Here is a 21,843-nt window from a genome sequence, read left to right on the forward strand (position 1 = left end):
TCTGAAAGGTGTGTGTATATGTGTGTGTCCAGGCTCATGCTCCGGATGTGTCCCCAAGCACGCAGAGCTAGACGCAAGGGCCCTCCGGGCCTTGTGTGGATCCCAGAGTCAGGTTCTTTGATCTTCCTGACACTGTGAATGTCTTACCATGCCTTGCCTGGGATTTCCAAGATCATGCCTCCTTCCTGTTGGCTTAAGTCATTAAATAGGCTTTCCTTCCTAAGCATCCTGCCACTCTCCTCTGGATAGGGACCTACCTGTTTGTGGAACAGATGAGAATTTTCCAGGGGCAGGAAACTACCACTCCAAGGGGCTACTCTGAGAATGGGGTACAGCCTCTGCCCCATCCTACAGCCCTATCCTCTCACTGCCACTGCTGTTACCGCTGTTTTGAGATTTGGTCCTATTCCTGATACCTGGAGGGACTTCCCCAGAAGGCTCCGGAAAGCAGACCTTCACCTGAGGCCTTAAATGTTGAGCCACCAGCGGCCAGGTCATCTCAAGCTCAGGGCCAGAGACTCTCACCCACCAGCATCCCGAGAGGCCCCACAGGCTCTGGAGGATGGGGGCTGATGGAGGCACCCACTTATGCACGGCAGGAGGCAGGGACACTGAGGACAAAAGGCAAGTGGCCCACAGAATGCAGTTTCAAGAGCAGGTCACTGGACCAATGCAGCAGCACTGACGGACAGAACAAGAGCCGAGACAGGAGGACCGGTGGCAGAGGCCCACAGAGGGCTGTGCTGGGTACCATCCTCCCCCCTAGTGCATTGTGGCTGGTAATAAAACCATCCAGCTGCCTGCCCAGTTGTAAGCAGAGCCCAGTGGGTGCCTCTAGGTTTAAAGAGCCCAGAAGGAAGCACTGGGATTTCTTTTAACGCTAGACTGAGATGAAAACCGAAGCCATAGCACTTTTCCTCTTTTGGAAAGAGGCGGACTACAATTCTCCAAATTGAGCTGAAAGGGACCCCAATTCTCCAAGTGCTTCTTCCAAACTGTAGTCCCCACGACCCACGGAAACTTCCCAAGATGGTCAGAGACTCTCTTCTTCCCCCATGTCCCTGCCCAGGATGCCACGGTCACAACTGGCTAGACTGTTTTCCAATAGGCCAGTGACTCTCAGAATGGGTCCCTGGACCATCGACATGACCTAGAAATTGCCAATTCCTTACCAAGTCAGACACTCTGGGGATGGGGCAAGCTGTGTTTGACAAGCCCTCGGGGTGATTCAGAAGCATACTGAGGTTTGAGAGCCACGGGCAAGAGGCTTATTGCAACCCACGTGAACCGGTTGAAGGCATGTCTCCTCACTGCACCGCCAAAGGCAACTTCCTCCTTCCGGTAAACACAGTCATTATTTAATGAGCCTGGTAGCAGCCCTGACCCACCTCCCAGTAAACTCGGTTGTGGCCTCTGGAAGGAAAAGGAGAGGGGATCTGGCCTGTTCCCCAGGAGCAGACGCAACAGGTCAGAGGCTGAGGGAAGGGCCCAGCCCCCCATGCTGATCCCCAGGGCCAGGGTGCCCCTCTGCAGGGCACATCGGAATCTTTGGTGCTCCTAGACTTGGCGCAGCCACATTACCCGCCCCCCACCCTCACCCCCCTCCACTGTCCAAGGATGCTCTGACTCCAGCAGGAACTTTCTTTAAAGATTGTAGCTTGGTAACAAATATTGAATCCTCTTTATTTCTATTCTCCTGTCTTCCCGTGGAAACTAAGAAACCCAGGGCACTTCCCATGACTTCCACTCTGGTAAAGGTGAGGAAAATGCAATCCCAGTTTGAAGCGAAGCATCTTGTCTGGGGGCCGCTGCCGCCCAGAGTCGGCAAAGGTCTCTGTGATCACCCTGCCCCCACCCCTGCAGGAGGATCTTCTACACAGTGAGCCGGGAAAATGGAAATGTCCAAAGGATGTACTGGAGGCTGAGAAATCGGAGCACAGAGAATCAAGACGAACGCTTGAGGTTACAGGAGAGACTTGCCACGTCAGGCCAGGCTCCAGCTTCATCACGGATCAGCAAATAGGCACAGTACAGCTCTTAAACTGCCAACCAAGTGGTTAAAGGCTGTCGGGAGTCTGGACCCCATGAAACCAACCCTCTTGCAAGATGTTACGTGCCCTGGTCTATCCCGACTCACCTGCTGACAAGAGCCCCTTTTACTAGTCCTGGGAAATTCAGAGCCGGAACAGGGTCAGTTGGGGAAAGGAGAGACTCCCTTCTAAGACACGTAACTCTGCGGTTCACTCCTGCTGGAAACACCCACAATGCCCTGTCTGCCAAGCGTCCCCTCGAATCCATACGTCTCCCCACTACTGAAAACAAATGCCAGCCAGAAATCTGTCCTCCATGCTCCCAAACAGAGGGAAATCCACAAGGCAGGTGGAAATGGACCCCATCCTCTGCCTCAACTCCGACTCCTCAGGCTAGGTGCCTGGAGTGAGAACCCAGGTGCCTCAGATCCTCCTCATGAGGTAAGATCCAGCATCAAGACTGGAATCAGAGCCCAAGAACCCCTACGTCAAGCCCACCCCTGGGTAGCACCCCAACACAGAAAGTGGGAGTGGAGACAGGGGTGCAGAAGGTGGCTGGGGCTTCACCCTCAGAACCAGAGGAACTAGGAAGAAGAAACAGGCCATCCTCAGGGAAGGCTGAGCCCTCAGTTCAGGTATTCTTGGCTAACCTCGCCTCCTCCTCCTGGGGACAGTTCTAGCACTGAGGCTCTGGGGGGGCCCAGCCACTTTGCTTTGAGGAGTCATGGGAGTGGCGGAGGAAGAGAAGCCTGTTTCCATTCACCTCATGGATTTGCTTTTGCATCTGGGAGCAGAGAGGACTCGGGTCTCTCATCCGAAAGCAGAACTGATTCCTGCAAGGGTCTAAAACCCTCACTGGACCTCACAAAGAAGACCTGCAGAGAGGAGTCAACATCAAAAAAGAGCTCAGTCAGAATCACCCCCTCTACTGCATGTTGTCCCCCACCTTAGCAAACTGGGAACACACAATCACCGCGACCGGGCGGGGGGCTCATCCTGCTCTCAGTCAGACAGAGGAAGGAAGAGGGACATTTTTAAAATAGCTACAACTTGGTGAGCGCTTGCCATGTGCCAGGCGCGGTTCCAAGTGCCTGCTTGGCATGTACCACTTCGTGAAATCTCATGAAGGAAGGCCTGGCGTCTCCTCATCCGAGGTTGAGGGGCCCCAGAATTCAAGGTTACTGTCTGAACTGGAGGGCAGCCAGCCCTGAGAACTCGGGAAGCACTTTTCAGTTTTCCTGAATTACCTGGAATTCTGCATTCTTCCCCTCCCACCCCGCCTAGCACAACCTTCCCTCGCAATTGCACAATGGGCTCTCAGGTGTTTGGAGGAAAGGCAAGAAGAGTGAAGCAGAACAAATGCATCTTCGCTGTTAAAAGTGGTTTTAAGGGGCGCCTGGGTGGCTCAGTCGTTAAGTGTCTGCCTTCGGCTCAGGGCGTGATCCCAGCGTTCTGGGATCAAGCCCCACATCAGGCTCCTCTGCTGGGACCCTGCTTCTTCCTCTCCCACTCCCCCTGCTTGTGTTCCCTCTCTCACTGGCTGTCTCTCTGTCAAATAAATGAATAATATCTTTAAAAAGAAATAATAACAAATATAAAAAAAATAAAAGTGGTTTTAAAAATGCTTCTGTGGTTGAGGCAGAAATCAGTCCTATGGCAGCTGGGCGTGGGGAGCAGGGGCCAAATCCAAGGTCAGCCAAGACACAGTGACCCTGATGCCTCACAGGCTGGCCCCAAAGCACTCATGGCAGGAGGGAGCTGGGAGGGAGTTAGAACCTGAGTGGCTGAGTGTGGAGAGGACCAAGGGAGGCCTGGGCTGCAGCATAGGGCAGAGGTGAGCACCAGACCCTTGAAGATAGCAGCCTGAGCGCCTGCTGCAGACGACTCGCAGGGCCCACCCCCTACCCCCACACATGCCCCTCTGAGGAGGCACTCTTCTGCTCGCAAGCAGCCCTCCCGACCTTCCTCCAGCCTTGCAGCATGTCACAGGGCAGAACATGGAGCTTCCTGGCCACCCTCAGCCCAGCTATTGGGCTGGAGTCCTTCTTCTGCAGACTTCCAAGCAGAGAAAGCTCCCCAGTCACAGCCCTAAGCTCTCTCCTCCACAACTGAGCCAGGAATAGAAGGAAAATGGAACCCATTATTCTCATTCTGAAGGGCTGGGAAATGGCTTGTGCTTTTCAACATGAAATGTGCCTAAAAATAAGCTGTGAATTTCAACCAGAGGTTGAAAATAGCTCTGGCAGTGAACAGAGCTCTGTTCAGAGTGAGCTCAAGGATGGCCTTCATTCCAAGAGTGAGAGCTGAAGGCTGCAGTCCGAGCAGGGGTCCAGGGCAGGGGGCTCTCCGGGGCAGAGGGGCTGTCATGCGCTCACAGGGCTGCCCTCGCCATGCTCCACCGGTCGGCCTGCCCTCTGGCTTTAAAATGCCATACTCTATAAGACATATGAGACACACAGTACCTGGCCTGGTAGCTCCGTAAGAGCCCCAAATGCTCAGGTGCATCTCAGGCAGCTTTAGGGCCCCAGGACCAGGGGATAAACAGAGCTAGAGGGGGAGGGGGTCATAAGGTTCAAGAGCTCCTGGGGCCTAGGCCAGGTCAAGCCACCCTGGCCAGCCACCAAACCACTCACCAGTTACTATCTCAGAGCCAGGGAAGCCAGCAGGCAGGAAGGGCAATGGTAAGTAAAGAAAACCAAGTTGCTAAAGGTCCTTTTTGTTGTTTACCATCACCTCTGGAAGATTCCAAAGTTTAACAGGCCAAAATGACATTTCCAAAAAATAGACTTGGATTAGAAAGAGTCTAGAGACCTGAGCCACAGCTGCCAGGGTGAGCCCAAATCTGGCGCAATCGAGCAGAGCCCCTGGCTCTGCTCACACTCGGGGCAGCCCACCCTCCGCGCCATGGCCGCGCTCCTCCTGCCAGAGAGACAGCCCCACCCCACCCCCATTCCTACACTCCTGCTGCTGCATCCGCTTCCGTTCTGGGCTCGCTCCCAATGCAGGAGTTACTGTGGTGATTCTCACCTGGAGGCCATTCTGCTCCCCGGAAGAGATCTGGCAATGCCTGAAGATGTTCTGGGTTGTCACAACGAAGGGTGGGGAGATGCTACCGGCCGCTAGCGGGGAGAGGCCAGGGATGCCGCTAAACACCCTGCAAGGCCCAGGATGGCCCGCCCAGCAGCCTCAGCAGCTGCGGGGGCGCAAGCTGATCAGACGCACCAGTTCCTGGCACGTGGTGGAGCCGAGACGCCGGCTAGCCATGGACTCGGTCACCAACTCAGGGCCAGGGAAGCCTGGGGGCAGGGAAGGGGAGACTATACTCCTCGGCTTCCCTTCCCACCCCAGGGGCAAACCTAGCTGCTGGGCAGGGCTGGACCAACTGGCTCTCCTGGGCGTGGGGAGGCGAAAACACTCTGGGGACGATAGTGGTAATGGTTGTACACAGGTGTGAACGTACTTCACACCATTCAACTGTACACTTCAAAATGGTTCAGAAGGGAAATTTTATGTCCTCTCTATAAAACCAAACCAAACCAACCAACCCACCCAAAACCCCTTAGCTCTCCTCTTGGCCTGGGAGTCCTGAGGTCAGAGACGCCCTTGGAAGTGGACCCCACGAGGTGCGTACGCTTTGGCGCGAGTGTGTGTCTGGATGAGGGCCCATATACCGCCTCAGCGTCCCACAGGAGCTTGTGACAAATAAGGGAAAAGCCATAAACAACAATTTTAGGGCTAATAAGTCAAGTCACTGTGCGGGTTAGCAGAGTTCACCTCTGTCCCACATGGGGTCCTGAGAGCCTGCCTAGGGGAGTACTCAGGTCCCACTGTAGAAAAAGAGGCATGGGAAGAATGGGTGCTTTGTCTGGGACCACACAGCCAGGATTCAGAACCAGTTCTCTGACCCCACAGCCCATACCCTTTCCCCTGTGGGAGCACCACAGGGCGATACCCAGTGGAACTGTGGCTCCGGCTCCGGTGTGGGCCGAAAAGGTAGTATGAGAACACACGGGAACACATGAGCTATTCACCCGTCCATGCCAAACCCTGCCCTGTCCTGCTGGCTTCCCCCGCCCAGAAGGCCTTCGCGCTAGATTATCAGGCCCCGCAGCTCTGGGACGCAAGGGCGCTCCACACCCCTTATCTGAGCAGGACTGAAGGGACAAGAGGCAGCTTGTCCAAGCCGCTTGCCTAATAACGACAAGAAAAGGAGTATGGGATTCTCCCCTTGCTGGTGATTACTAACCATTACCAAGAGGCAGGTGGCAGTGCCCTCTCCTGGGGTGGGGGAGAGCTGCCAGGCAGCCCTCTGCCACCTACAGTTTCTAGCTTGGTCAGCCTTGCTCAGAGGGGCCAGTGTGGTGAGCCTCCAGGTGCAGGCATCCAGGCAGGTGACTAAGCCCCCGGGGTCTCATCTGGGAATGACAGTAGTAACTTTATCCACCCAGCTTGGGCTCAGCTCACTGTAAATAAATGTCCAGCACATGGGGAGCTAGAGGGGAGATGGCGCTCACCCCACAGGAACCCAGTCCTGCAGTTTGAAAAATGCCTTTCTAGGCAGAAGACCAAACAGCAGCCAGCAGACCACCATGCAACCTAGTCATCCCCACCAAATCCAAAAGCTGAGAATTGGCTACTCATTAGCAAATGTGGAGAGAGAACAAAGCCTCCCCACCCAGGGCAACCCTTGGAAGAAAAGCTTTAACTCTCAACCTGGTCTATTCCTAGAGGTAGCCCCAACACACAGAATGGGGGTGTGTGTGCATGTGTCTCAGGCTGGGGTGGGGGATCCCTCTGCTGGAGCCAAAGAAACCCCAGGATGGACTCAGAGGCTTCCTGGATCTATTCTGGGCCAGCCTTGACTTGCTGGGGGCCTCGGGCAAGCCGTTTCCTGTTGTCCAGGCCGGTTTCCCTGCGTGGGAGAGGCTACACTGCCTCCAGGGCTCAGAAGGGAGAGATTTAAACACCCTGCGGCCCCTGGGGCTAAAAACCCTCAGGGCTCCACATCCTTGGCTTGAAAGCTTATTGCAGCCAAAGCGGAATGCAACTTTATTCAATGAGATCCTATCAGTTATCAAATTTTTCCCCAAAAGTATCTGTCAAAAAATATTATTAACTATTTTAACTCAGGAACACTAAATGCCCTTTTACTGACAAAGGTACTAAAAATGGTTTGTGGCTGAGGAACTTCCTTTCCATGGTTTAAAAAAAAAAAAAAAGGGAAGTGAGAGCAACAGGGCTGGGCCTTTCCCATCCGTCCCAGCTGTGGCTCAGGCCCCACGCCCTCTAGGAACTCTCCATCGGGTCCTGTGGCCCAAGGTTCGGCATGGGACAGGTCCTCCCTTTCCTCAACCAACAGTAGCCTGTGCTGTGGAAACACTCCCCCGCCAGACGGCACAGGGCCTCGCACCCAGCGGTCTCATGGCTTGTTTGTACATTCTAGATTTGAAACAAAGAACCACAAGTGCCAAAGTATTATTTGCTGGTCACCATGACCCCCCCTCCAGAATTTCAGGGCTCAGGACATGCCCACTGAGCCACTTACCAGATTCCCGGAGGACGTGGCCAGCGGGGCTGGGGGCCTGTGCACTTTTATGACTTCTCCATAATCCACAACATCAAAGTTACTCTTCCAAACCATCACCTGCCAAGAGCAACAAGCAGACAGACATCACACCAGCCCTCCTTCACGGAAAAAATGAGCCCAGAGGTGACCCCCAAAGTTCTGGGCCAGTTGCAAGACAGTCCTCATCCGACACCCCAGCTCAACTCTGGGACCTGCCCCACCTTCCAGGCTTTTTAGACAGACTCGAGAAGACCTGGGCTCACCACCAGGATGGAGTCGCTGCCTGCCACCACTAGGCCTTGCCCTTGCTGGCCCCTCCCTACAGCGCCCCCGCGTCATTGGAGCTGGCTCCTCCGGCTAAAGTGCCTGCTGCAGCCACACCTTCCCGGAGACACCGTCCCTGGTCTCCTGCTAATCTTTATCATGACCCTCTATTGATGTCTGTCCGAGCATCAGGCTCAGAAGTTGTTTAATTTCTGTGTCTTTCTTCCTTGTGTATCGTCTGTCTCCCCACCAAAACAGAAGCTCCCAAGCGGAGTGGCCGGGCCTTCAGTTACACCAGACCACTGCAGTTAAATTCCTGGGTCCACCCTTTACTGTGTGGCTCCAGGCAAGGGACTCAATCTCTCTGTGCCGCAGGCTCCTCATCTATGACGAGGGGATGATCCTAGTTCCAACCTCACAGGGCCCTGTGACGCTCACAGGAGACAGCTTGGCACAGACACTGGTACCCAGGGAGCCATGGGTAATACACCCATTATTCCATGGTCCACTTGAAGGATCTTCACGTCCTGAGGCCCCCCAGCCAAAGGTTGGCAAAGGGCCCTGCTGGGGAGCCACAGTGCCCCTGCTAGAGGGTGACAGCCCCAGGCGGCTGTCCTCTGCCAGGGTCACTTACAGTGTGGCAAGAACTGTGGAGTGTGGCCAGTGCTCAACGGAGGCCGCAGAAAGAGCCCCAAACCCACGTGAGATGAACACTCAGCGTGCCTAGGATGCTTTCCTCGTTGCAACGCAGCCACGAGCCTGGCTCTTTGGGCGGCTGCTCGCCACTCCTAGAGCCCTCTGTTCACTGCTCCCCGACTGATGGGCACTAAGGCCTTCATTCCTCCTTCTGTTTACAAACAGAATTAGCACGCGCCCCCTTGTTTGTAGGGCCTTGTGTAACTGCACTAGTGCCAACAGCTGAATACATTCCTGGGAGTGGAACAGATTCGCATGTCTCTCCAAAAAGGCTCTCAGAGTTGACTTTAAGAAGGCAGCCAGAGAGTTGCTCGCAGTGACCGCCTGAGGAGGGGCCACAGTGGGCGGAAGCCCTACTTTCTACCGAGCTGCCTCTTGTACCACGTGAATTTCTTTTACCAGGACTATTTATAGTGTGACTTTACTGTACTATTTTCCCTTGTTTAAGCAATGAGCCAGGCCTCCACACTCAGGGACAGCTCAGGGGTCCCCTGGGCCTTCCTCCTCCCTTGTTTGGTTAGCACAGGAACCGGTGCTGGGATGGGAAGACGCCCACGGTTTCTTATCCAGGCTGTGCTGAAAAAGCCTCCAACTACCTTCTGCTTTCCTGGCAGAAGCTCAACCCGGGTCGGTCCATGGGGTTGGGGCTGGGGCTCACTGGGAGGCCAATGGGACTTTCCTGGGCTGAGCAGTCAGAGCTGTGAGGCCCAGCGTCAAGAGAATGAACATTCTGGGCAGGAAGCTCCAGGGCTGACAGGCACAGAGCCTCAGCACAAAGGGTGACAAAACAGGGCTGGACCTCTTCACACATGTTTTCTCCCCGCAGCCAAGCAGTTTGAAAACGGGGTCCCTCAAATAGCTCACGAGCAGAGCACCCTGGGTCTGAGCGCCTCACCCCAAGGCTTAGCCTTCATGGTCGCCGAAAGCCACCAAGGAACCTGGTGAAACCTGGTCCCTCCTCAAGGCGCCTTGGCCTCCTCTTCTCTTCTGATAAGTATCAGCCAACATTCCTCACACAGTTCTTTACTTACTTGCTCATCAGACCCTCCAGAAGCAAAATACTCTCCTGTTCTTGAAAAGGCAACAGTAGTGGCTGGGCCCTAGCAGAACAAACAAAAAAGAACAAACACCAAAGGTCACTTGAGCTTCTAAATGCACAGGAAGCAAACCAGCTCCCAAACAAGAGCCGCGGCAGGACAAAGGGCTGAGCACCTCACCGAGCCCCTAGTCCTCCCCAGGCTTCGGCAGAGGCACCTGCAGGAGCTCAGCCACGAGTGTCACTGCTGAGGCCTCTGTTCCCGAGCACTGCTGACAGCACAAAGGCCGCGCCACAGGGTCGTGGGTGGGCAGAGAGGAATGAGCAGGACAATGCGCCCTGATGGCCCTGCTGGGTTGACATCACCATTCCCGCTTCCCAAGGGCAAGCTGGAGGTCAGAGAGGTGCACTGACTCATCCCAGGCCCAGCACCGGCTCCAGAACTTGGTCCCCTCCGGCCCAGGCCATGCTCCCCCCCCTCCCCCGCAGCCGACCAGAAAGGCACGCGGCCCCAAGGAGGAGCCAATGAGCGGAAGCAGGGTGCCATCGTCAGGGAATCCAGGGAATACTAGAGGCCAGAACCGGGGCAGGAAGGAGGCTGAGGAAGGGATTATCAAAGGTGCCTAAGCAGAGGAGCCACAAGATGCAGCCCCCTAATGAGCATGTCACATGCCTTATGTTAGGACCTTGGGAGGAGAAGGGCCCGCTCTGGCTTCCCCGGGGCTGAAGGTCTGCACAACTATGGGAAGGGTGATGCCAGACCAGTGCAGGCAGCGCGTGGAGGGCCTGTGAGCACACCCAGGCTTGGAGGAGCAGAGTCATGATCTCCCAGGAAAGAGTGAAGGCTCTTTCCCACATGCCTGAAATCCACTGCAGAAAGAGGCACGGAACAAGACTGTTCACACAGCGCGGTGAACCAGCAATTCCTCCTGGCCAAAGTGTCAGTCTGCCAGTGCCTGGCATTCCTCAACAAAACCAGAAAAAAGAGGTTCTCTCCTAACCGATGACACTGTGGCCACGGCCACAAAGGCTGCCCCCGTTCCTCCGGACCAGAGCAGGGAGAAATAAGAGCCCCAGTTGCCCAAATGAGGTGCCTCCGGCCGTGGGGCTGGCAGAAGCAGGGACAAGGGGAACACTGGGATGCACCCTCCACTTGATGCCAGAAAAGGCCAGACAAGTTATGGGCTAGAAAAGGGATCTGTGGTCATGGACCAAGAACAGCTTCTGCCTGCCTAGAAGGGACAGGCAGGTGGAAAGCTGCCCCCTGGACCCAAGCATCCTGGGCAGGACAGAACATTCTTCCACTTCCCGAATCTACCCGTGGCTCCTCCTCTCCACGATGCCCATAAGGAGGGTGGCGAGGAAGAAAGTAAGTACGAGCCAGTTAACACTGACCTGCACTAACCCACTTAATCTTCGGAGGACGGTTTGCATGCTGACCCCTCCTATGGGTGACACGTCCCAGAGGGGAGACCAAGGCCTGAAAGGTCCTGCCTCCTCCCTCTGTGCCTCTCCCTGCCTTCGCTCACAGGTGGGGCTCCCAGGGCCTGGGGATCAGGGCAGCCGGGCGTCCTACATGGCCATCCAATAGGACAAAGGAGATCCACCCTTATGACCGGGAACGACATCAATGACATCGGTGAGTGTGAAATGCCAGGTGCAAGGCATCACGGGCTGCCAGTGTGGGGCTGAGTGCGGGAGGGGGAGGGGGCAAGTCGAGCATCCCTCAGATACTCTTCCACATGGACAACCCCCAAGGCTAGACAAGGTGAACAGGACTTATGGGGTGGTAGGGGGAGGAAATTTCAGATGACTCTTACTTGATTCTTGGAAATCCTGTAATTTCCCAAACTTTGAATTCTTAAACAATGAGTATATGGCGTTACTATGTTAATATAAAAACAAAACAACAAAACTATTTTCATTTTGAGGAAAAACAAAGAGGGAAGAGGGAAAAGAAAAGGAAACCAGGACATGGAGTGTCAAAAGAGCCAGGCTCTTTGCCTGCCCAGAGTGCATGGAGGAACAGCCAGTTTCCAAGAAGTCACAGCAACTAAGGAACCACACAAATACTCATCAGTCTCCTTTCCTGCTGTCACTCAACCACCAGATGCCAAGCTGGGAACGAGATGCTAGAGGCCAAGCTGTGGCAGTGCCCCTGAAGAAGGCGGCCGGCAGTCCAAGGCTTGGTGGGGGACTGGGACCAGAGAGCAAGTGCTAGAGCTTTCCCCAGAGTCCAACTGCCCAGATACTCTGGGGATGGCGCCGGCAATAGGCGAGCAATAAGGGGGCAGGGCCCGCAGTCCTTCCCAGCAGTGCCCGTTTATCCAGAGGACAGCTTGCCTCCTGCACCGGGTACCTTGCTGTTCCCAGAGAGAGCACCTTTCCACGGAGGCTCTCGCCTGTCTGTCTGTGGCCCACGAAAGCAGCTCTGCCACAGGCCAGAGGCAGCAGGGACCGGAATGAAGACCAGGCTTCTCTACTACTTCATCCCACCCTTTCTGGGGCCCAGACAATCCCGGGCCCCACCGACCTCGCCAGACCACCCCCGCTTCCTGCCCCCACTGGTTCTCCAGCCCCACCAGCCTGCTCACTGCTCCTCAACGCAAGCTCCAGAGGGTCTCATCTTGCTTCAGGATCTTCTGGCGACTTTCTGCATTGAGCTCTTAATTCAGTTATTTCCAATCTTTCTCAGTTTTAAATAAACTCCTTTAAGGCAACACACTGGCCTCTGATTTACTACTTTCGATACACCCCCCAAGTTTCCAACACGCAGCATTCTCACTGGCAGCCGCCTCCAGATGTTTAGTTTCCACTGCAGTTCTCTTTAGCCCAACAGTCATTTAGGTGTGCGTTCAGGCTTCCAAACCACCGGGGCTTGGGCGAGGGTCCCTTTTATCACTGATAACGATCAGATGGGATCCATGTTCTTTGAGATCATTCTGCTTTCAAGGTGGTTACTCTTTTCAGTTAATTAGTCACTCTCAACGCATTAGTTCACTGGCTCGGGGCAGAGATGTTGTCAAGTTGTTTCTGCTCCCAGGCAAGACCAGCTTCTGCCTGCCCAGAAGGGACAGGTGAATGGAAAGCTGCCCCCTGGACCCAAGCATCCTGGGCAGGATGGAAAGTTCTTCCACTTCCCGAATCTACCCGTAGCTCGTCTCCAAGGTGACTCCTGAGAGGGACTCCTGAGAGGGACTCTGAGCTCCTGGCTGAGATTTCAGCAGTGTGGTCTGATTGCCGGAGGCGCCCACTGCCTGACATCCCGGTCCCCATCTGCCTGCAGGCCACATCCACTGGCAGGGACTCCTCACAGGCTCAACCAGATCCTTCCCTCCCTCTCCAGATCTGGCCAATCGGTCTTTGGTGAGATGATTCTGCTTGGTCGTCCCAAGCACGGGATGCAGCCTGGCCTCCCACTCCACCCACCTTCCTGACCCAGCCACACATGGCCCTCCGGCTTGGCTGGACCCACACACAGTCACTTCATCACATACTGTCTGCCTTGACAACCTCCAGACCCAAGGGACCCACAGAGTCTGCTTTCTTCACTCTCACACGGCAAAGCGTCAAGCATCAATCAAATCAATCAAGAAAGTTAAAAAAAAAAAAAAAAAAGAGGGAAAACAAAGGAGCCTGGTGTTTAGATCCCACAGCTCCTAGTGACTGTCCCTCCACAGCCCCTGCAGCTTGTCCAGACCCCTCCACTCTCCTCACCCCCTTCCACCTGACTCCCTGAGGCCTCTACGCGCCAGAAACTTTGGCCACTGTGTCCACAACAGCTATGCTGGCAAAGACCCAGCCAGGTACCCCAAACAACACCACCTAACAAGGGTTTGAAATGTTTCTCACTGGCTGCCAGAAAACAAATAGGAACGTCACACCACATGCCTTGAGTCAGAGGTAAAAGAGTGACCATCCAACAAAGATATGGAGACCAAGGAGGCCTGAGAAGCCCCTGGCATGGGAACTCTGGTCTCTGACGCACCCAGGCTGCTCCTTCCACAAACCCTCACACCAGGGAGAATCCTGCAGTCGCTTGGCAGCACCTGCCGTGGGCTGACTCTTATGTCTGAGTAGTGACTCTGGGGACAAGGAGTGGCCTCTGGGAGGAGCTGGGGTCCAGGAATGCTGAGGCTCTCTCCTGACCTTGGCCAAGGACACCGGCTCCCAATCCTCAACCTGGGCTGCTGGCAGGGGACAGAAGGCCAGGCTGACCTCTTGGTTTACCGAGGTTGGAGTAAATGAGCTGTTCTCCCTCTTGATGTCCTCTCACCTCTCCCAGGAGGTGCCCAGCCATCCACGCTGGGTCTGAGCCTCCCAGGGATAAACATAATTCTCCAAAATGAAATGACTACACAAGGCCGCAGAACGCTGGAAGAAATGAGCAGGGGGGCATGTTCGGAGAGCTTCCTTCCACCTGGAGCCACCTGAGGGGCAGCCCACGGGCTCCAGGCCACGCTGTTACACTGCCACCTCTCCTCCTCGACCCTGTGTCCCCCTTAATGCCACTTCCCCAGCCCCAGCCTTGGCTCTGGCACGGCACAAGCTCCCGGTAACCCTGGTGGATCCTATACCCTGAGGCTGTGATTTCACAACAACCAAGCCTCAGAGCACAGCCCCGGGTATGGACGGCAGTCCTGGTTTGGGGTTCTAGGCCCTCGAGCCAGACGGGGTGCATGGAACCACAAGCCCAGTGGTCCCCGTGGAGCTCAGTCACTCCGCAGCAACACGAACGCCAACTGCCTAGCCAGAAACACCAGATTTAACTCCCACCCACGTCCTGCCCACCATCCTCTCCCAAATAGCTCTGGGGACTGAAACCAAATGAGCATGGCTCAAGATTATGTTTCAGAAAATACAGAAAAATAAGTCTGTATTTCTAGCACACTGCCCCCACACTTGCCACAGAGAGCTATGTGGGCCTCGCTCAGGGCACAGGGCTTTGGACAACAGCTGTACCTGGTGGGAAAGCTCTTCCTTCTCTTGCTCTTCCCTCCTGCAAGGTGAGGGGTGGGAGACACTGTATGCTGACATCCCTAAGTTACTCTACCGGATCCAGCAAGAAGCAGGGACTCCTCTTTCTCCTCCTTAACTGCCACCGCTGTGGCTGATCCCCAGAGCAAGACCTTCCAGAGCCTCAGAGAGGGCAATGGCACCCCTGCCAGCCCATTGCCAAGACATCTGGAGTCTTGCCAAGTCCTCCAGGAGTCAGGCCCTAGAAAAGATGGCCTGATGGGCGGGACTCATAAAGGGCACTGCCAACAGACCTGTGGACCAAGGCCCCAGCAGGCCACACCGACTCAGAGCAACTGGACGGGACAAGTGCATTTAGGCAGACAGTCCCCACAAGGACGGATTTCAGGAGCTGTGTGGCCAACGAGAAGCCAAAGCGAGAGGATGTTCTGGAGGAGATGAGGACAAGCATAAACAAAACGAAGACCTAGATAAACCCTTCAAAGACTCCGTGGCTGATGGAAGGAAGGGAGACAGGCACTCCCCAGCCCAGAAGGGGAGGGGCTGTAACTTTGGCCCATGCCCACCAGAGGGGGCACAGCCATCAGAGACTCCTACTGTGGACTCCTTTTCCTTCCAAAGACTGACTGCCCACCCAGGGTGCCAGGAGCGTGCCCGTAACAGAAACGTTCAATGGCCTTTTAAAGAGCTCTCACCTGGGGCCTCCTGGGATCTTTTCTAAGACCTGAAGTGGAAAAGGACTGGTACCTGTGAAGACCTACCATGCCGGGTGCTGGGGCCTGTAGACACGCGCTCTCCTGGTATGAGGCAGATGCAGCAGTTCTTACAAATAAGGAAAAGCTCAAGGTCCTGCCCAATGTCCCAGGGTAAGAGGCAAAGCTGGAATGGTGTGACCTGGACGCCCTTCTTCCCGTCTACAGCCTCCTGGAGCTCAGGCTTTTCGGCTGAACTAGATGGGAAAGTACCCATGGCTTTTCCAAAGCAGAAACATGTGGGTTCAAGCTATTTGTTCCTGGAAATATTGGGATGTTTCCTTAAAAAAGCGGGGCACTATCACCTGCCAGACAAGGCTGTGTGACCCCCCCCTCACTGAGTGCCTCCTAGCACTCAGCCTCCATCAAAGATGCTGGCAAAGTGACTGGTGCAGGCTCTTTACCAGTTCAGTCTGCGGACAGAGAAATTGCACTGGTGTTCCCAGGGCCGAAGGCAGAGGAAAGAGGGCGATGCGCCACACCCAGGCTGGCAGTGCCCTCCCTACTCTGTCCACCCTCCGCCTGGGGTGGGCAGATTGGCCGGAGGTAGAGGGCTACCCTATCTCTCAGCCCCACAGGCTCCTCAGCCTGTCCCGCCACCCCCTGCCTTGGCAGAAGCTCCAGTGTCGGCTCAGGCTGTGTCTGGAAGCCTCCACCACCCGCTGCCTCCTCACGGCTGAGGGCCCTCCCGGCTGGAGCCCCAGAGCCGTTGAGAGGCTGGGGCCTCAGGGCTGGAGAGCAAAGGGCCTGCCCAGCTCTCAGCCTGGCACCTCGTGGTCCATAACTTGAAGACACATGGCGGAGGCCTCTGAGGAGACACACGGGCCCCAGCCACAGCCAAGGAACCATTCCCGGGTACAGCCGAGGTAGCGTCCAGTTCCTGTGGGGCAGAAGCCTCTCTCAGCCCCCAGCAACATCCCCTGAATGACCCTTTGTAGCTCAGAGGCCCAAAGCCAGGACTGCAGGAGAGAAACACCAAAATCCTTGAGGCCCACATAACCTTATAATTGACGTCCACCTGTAACCTCACAAAGGGAGCCAGCTCCACACGGGCTGATGGGAGGTACGGCCGACTGCATGCCAGACAAGCACCAAACTATGGCTACGGTCAGACCCCTGGGCTGACGAGCTGCCCTCAGCGCAGCACAGGAGACCTGGGCTATGCGGGGTGAGCCTGATCTTAGTTTGCACGCTTGGCAAGTATCTCCATCCTGGTGCCCCTGTGCCTTTAGGAGACCACTGAATGGCATAAGACCCTTCTAGCCTCAACCCAGATAAGAGAGCGTCAGCCCAACAGCACTGCCTCCCCTGAGCCTTCTTTTCTACACTGACCCTCCCTCACTGTTCCCCCAGAGGGGCTGGCTCAGGCCCTGCCCTCACAAGGGACAGACAGACACTTCCCAGAGCCCCCTCCTGGCCAAGGACTGTCTCCCACCGGCATCAGCTCCCTTTGGCTGGCTCCTCTCGGCGGGCCTGACCCTGAGCCTGCGCTGGCCCTCCTCGCAGGTGTGGAACCGGAAGCATGAGGCGATGTGCTCCACTTGGCAGAACAACTTAATAGCCTTCCCTCCCATGCCTGGGGACTGTCCCAAGGAGGGCCTCTAAGTCCAAACTGAAGTTTCATGGGGTTCCCTCCTGCTGGACCAGAATGAGGTCACATAGCAACAAGGCTGGGACACAAGCACCCACAAAGCCCGTGGGCCTCCTACATAGACCAGTGATCTCAAAACACGAGCGAAATCACAACTCAACAGCTAAAAGCTGGACGTGTGAGACAAGTGAGTAGGGTGGAAACCGCAGAGACTTGAATACCAATCCCAGCTCTGCCACCCTAAGCTGCGTGGGACCCCTACAATTCCAAACCAGTCCCTGGGCCTCGGCAGCCCCCACCTGGATCAAAAGTACTTTCAAATCGGCCATCTTTTTGCCTGTGGGTCAGAATCCCTGGGCACCGAGGATCCACTCGGGAGCCCTGGGGCTGCTCAGTCCCATGCTTCGGAAAGTGGCTGGTGGCACCTGGGCCTGATGGGGACACTGAGCCACCTCCCGGAGCAGAACGTGAATGCTCAAGTCCCCAAAGAGCCCAGGTGTGCAGCTTCCTGGAAAGACAGGCCAAGGAACGGACTTCACAAGCCGGGAGCCTATGAGGACACCACACCTGCACCGGGCTGTGCCAACTGCCAGCTGTCCCTCAGCCTAGTTCTCCCATTTCCAGGTTCCACAGCAGACAAGCAACTGCGGTTTCCCTTGGTCCCTGTGTCACTTCTCCAGGAGAACGTCAACAGGTTTCCTTTATGTGCTTGAGGCTGTGCCCGAACATGGGACTGGCATCTTAGACATCACATTTAAGGGTTATCAGGCTAAGAGGTGAGTCAGCAGTTTAAAGAAACCTCACACTCACTCACACACACGCACGTACACAAACATCGCAAAAGCCCTAGGTAGGTAATCACTTGGCATGCCTCTGTTTGCATGATGTTTCTGGATATTGCTTTTTCTTTCTGTGGGGAGTGGGGGAGATAGCACCATTCGTGGGGTTTTCAAATGTCCTCCTGGTTATACGATCTCAAACTGGTTACGCGTGACTCTGAATAACTGACTTGCCAAAGGGCTAACAAGGTGGCTTCCCAAGAAGCTTGTGGCGCAGCCATCGCCGCGCCCAGAGGCCAGACAATACACTAGATGGGCCGGCCCCGGGGTGGGGGATGGCACCGCCAGTCCCGCACTCCAGACACGTGACAGGGAGGACGAGCGGTACCATGGGTGAGGGGAGCAGGCAGCCTTCCAAGTCCCAAGAGAACAGAAGAAAAGGCCCACACTCCCACCCCAAGCCATGGCCAGTGGCCCCCACATGCCCGACTCAGCTCGCAGTGGAATCCAGAGCCCCAGCTAGACCCCTCACACCTTGCTGCCAGCCCAAGACACACAAGCTCTCTCCTCTCTGCCTGCCTCCTGCTCACGGTGCGGAGGGGGAGGAACTGAAAGCTCTTGTCTCTGCACCCCCGGCCCCACTTGGGTGTGGCAATTAGGTCCCAATAGGAGACATTCCAATGACTGCTCGGCTCTGCAGGAGACAGCTCAGCCGCACTTCCCGACAGGGTCGGTGTCAGAGGCCGGCACTCAGGCCAGCAGCTAGGGAGCGCTGCCAGCGGCCCCCCTCACCACGGCCTGCCCGCAGGGGCTGGTGCCTGGTCACTGCCCACCCAGGGAGTCCAGGCCACCGGCTGCACTGGCAAAAGTCATTCAGAGAGAAGGCCTCTGCTGCCTCGATTCAATTCCAGGAATTCGCAAATACACACACACAGGAAGATGTCCCCCCTTAGCACCTGCCTCTGAGACACCTTTCTGTCTGCAAAGTCATCAATGCCTGCAGAACCCCCAAGAGATCCCAATTCAGGGCAGGGGTTCTGGGGCTCTACTCAACTGCTGGACCAAGAGACTCCTGAGATCACTGTGAGACAGAGTCTATGCAGCCCCCTGTGGGAAGTGTGTCGACCACTTCCAGAGGCCTCCCCTCCCACCCTCACCCCAGTTAATTCCCGCACTCTCTTCCCAGCTGCAGTACCAGGCCTAGTACTTCTGCCAGAGGTCAGAGGTCCTGTGAGGAGCAAACCTGTTTCTGCATCTCACCCCACTGCCCAGGCTGTGAGGGGACCACAGAAACCGTCCCCAACGGGCTCCAAGGGAAGGGCCACCTCGGGTGAACTCCAACCCCACATGGGCCTCGAGATGGCACCTCCGCCTCCCTCCACACCACTCAGCGCCAGGCTGATGCCCTCACCTGATGCCCATGGAGCGTGTAGAGCAGCCGGCCCTCCATGAGGTCCAGAATCTTCAGGGTCGAGTCGCTGGAGGCCGTGAGCAGGTAGTTTCCGGACGGGTGGAAGGAGAGGGCATTCACCGCTGCGCTGTGCACTAGGGGAGGGACATCGGTCAGGCGCTGGCTGGGAGGCCCAGAGATGCAGCTGGAGCCTGAAGATGGGCAACCGGGGCCAACAGAGGCTCGGCACAGGGCTGGGCCAGGGTGGCCACAGCTGCAACGACGTGGGGAGCCCCACAACCAAAGAACAGGAGCGGACTCATCCAGAGCCGAGGACAGGCAGCAGGAGACACAGGGCAGGCAGGAGCCCAGGCAACAAGGCCAGAGGGATCAGGCGATTCCTCAAGCTCTCCCGCCACACGGAGCAGTCGAGCTGGAGAACGGAGTGCTCAAACTCAAACGTAATGCCCAATCTGTCTCTCACACCACTACTTAGGGGAAACCGAACAGAAAAGACAGTCCCTGAGGTGCCAGTTTGATGCCCCTGCTCTAGGAGAGTATGCGTGTGGGGCAGGCAGGCAGACGGTAAGATACACGCTCAGGAGCCCATCAGGCCTGGGTTCTAATCCCGGCCTCACCACTATTCCTCACCCTAAGGCCCTGAACCCGCACCCTGACACGCTGTGCCAGCTTCTCCTGCTGTATCACGGCACCCAGGTGCTGGGGCGCGGCAGGGAGGAGCCTGCCTGTGAGGCCTCTGTACAGAGGGAGCCCTCCGATGGGCCTCTCTGCTGTCCCACACAGCTTCCAGGTCCTGCCGCCCTACCCACTCCACAGCCCAACGTCACCTGTGACTTCCTTTCCCCAGTGGCCTGGCCCGAGCCCCACCATCCATCCTGGTGACCCTCACTCAGCGAGATCCAGCCACCCCAGCCCTGTCAGCTCCCCAGCTGAGACTTTTGCCCACCTCTTCCCCTGACCTCGAAGCTCACTGCTCAGTCACCTCCTCAAGGAAGCCCCCCGACCCCACGGGGACCACCCCCTTGAACTGCCCTCCTGAAGCGCCGTAAGTCTCCGCTGGGCGCACTCCTCACCGCCGTGTTTTACATTTCTGTGTAGCTCTGACTCATGGCCGGGTCCCCCACGAGACCCTGTGCTCCGTCAGGCAGGGGCTGTGCTGGGTCCTTGCCGCCTGGCTCAGTGCCAGGCACTGAGCAGGACTCAGAAAGCGGCTGGTGAGTGAGGGAGCCAGACCCAGGCAGGCCACATGGGGACGACAACGTGAGGACCCCCTACATCACAGCTTCTTAAAGCAGCTGCTGAAGACGACCTCGGTGCTTCATCCCCACTACCCCGGGCCAGGTGGGGGACACCAGTGGGGGTGGGGTAACCGGGGCCCACGGAATCAGAACCGCTACAAACAGAAAGACAAATTCTAAAATCAACCCCTCACCCTGGCCCTGGGAGGCCTCCAGAACCAGTGTGAGGCCAGGAAACACATCCGCCGCAGGTCAGCCTTCTGCAGAGCCCATGGGGTGGGGGAGGCCTCAGACACCAGCCCAGCTGATGTGCCAATATGCCTGCGGAGTGTGGGTACATGTTCCCAAGCACACTTAGGGGAGACAGCCAGGGCTTTACATAACACGGTATTTATGTCTGAGCACCCTCTAAGCACCAGAGCTCCAGAAGCCGGCCTCGGAGGGGCCAATGGGGTCTCCACAGAGACAGCACAGAGCCCTCACAGCCGGTCGCGCTCCCCACACTCGCGGCCGTGGTGGGGGAGGGGGAGGTCAGCATCCTCAGTGTTTACCAAGACTTGGGGCATGGAGAGCCAAAGAATAGAGTCATAGCTGACCCCATCAGGAACCGAACAGGCACCAGTCACAAGCAGTAGCAGAAAGAACATCTGTAACGCAGAGTGTGACTGCCACTACCCACATGTGGAAGGGGACACATAATGCAGACAGAAGTGGATGGAAGCCCCAGATACAGACCTTCTATAGAGTCCCCTGGGGAGGACAGGAATACAGGGACTTCTCATTTTTACTCTGCATACTTCCAGATCTTTTTTTTTTTTTTTTTTAAACCATCGGAACACAGTCACTGTGATTACACAACTGGGTGAATGATAAAAAGTGAATCCTTCCTTCCCCACAAAAGAGTGAGTCATGTCCCGCTGAGTCTACAAGCTAAGAGCTAGTGCCCTGCACTCCCAAGGGGCCCGTGATGCTCGCCAGATGGCTGGTTCACACTGGCAGGGAAGTGCGGTGGGGGGAGGGGAGCCCTGTTACCCTCAACCCCTCAGCCCCACAGCAGGACAGCTCTAAGAGGCAGCCTGCCCCCCATCTACCTCCCCAAGTCCTATCTCCCTTTGGGCTCCTTCAAATGGCATGTCTACCTCCCCAAGCCTGGAGAAGGGCACGCTATTCTCGTTTCTGCAGCCCTTGGCAGCCTGTTCTGGAATGAACGCCACCCGCCCCACCTGAGACAAAGCTGGCAGGGGAGCAGCTGGGGCAATACGGTGCATCAGGGGAGCGTGAGCTCAGGAAGCCCAGGGCTTCCCAGCACCACCAGGGAAACGGGGTCAGGATGTGGATACCACGCCAGGGCCTCCCAGCTGGGCAAGTCTACCCCAGGGAGGGAATCTCCCCCAGAGGAAGGGCACCAAAAGCCCTGCTCCACTCTAAATGACAGTGATATCCAAGGCCTCCTCGCTGGGGCAGAAACATCTGGAGCCATTTACTCCAGAAGAGGGCTCAGCT

General features: G+C 56.4%; 1 protein-coding gene across 9 annotated transcripts in view; it reads right to left on the reverse strand.

Annotated features, from left to right (window-relative positions):
* The window catches only part of POC1A (POC1 centriolar protein A), a 70,898-nt gene that overhangs the window by 36,194 nt on the left and 12,861 nt on the right, over window positions 1–21,843 (reverse strand). For 4 of the 9 annotated variants that reach the window (XR_004624714.1, XM_034658409.1, XM_034658405.1 and 1 more), the window contains exons 7-9: window positions 19,103–19,293; window positions 9,588–9,656; window positions 7,576–7,674 (exon numbers count right to left, since the gene is read on the reverse strand). Coding sequence is in view for 8 of the 9 variants with exons in the window: in XM_034658409.1 (XP_034514300.1) it covers window positions 7,576–7,674; window positions 9,588–9,656; window positions 19,103–19,293 (359 nt within the window). In the remaining variant the exon portion in view is untranslated. Of the gene's footprint in view, window positions 1–1,655; window positions 2,906–7,575; window positions 7,675–9,587; window positions 9,657–19,102; window positions 19,294–21,843 lie in introns of those variants that run through there. The other 5 variants (XM_019799406.2, XM_002918975.4, XM_034658408.1 and 2 more) reach the window with 4 other exon arrangements.

The sequence above is a fragment of the Ailuropoda melanoleuca genome, chromosome 4 (assembly GCF_002007445.2).
Source record: "Ailuropoda melanoleuca isolate Jingjing chromosome 4, ASM200744v2, whole genome shotgun sequence".
Lineage (NCBI taxonomy): Eukaryota > Metazoa > Chordata > Mammalia > Carnivora > Ursidae > Ailuropoda > Ailuropoda melanoleuca.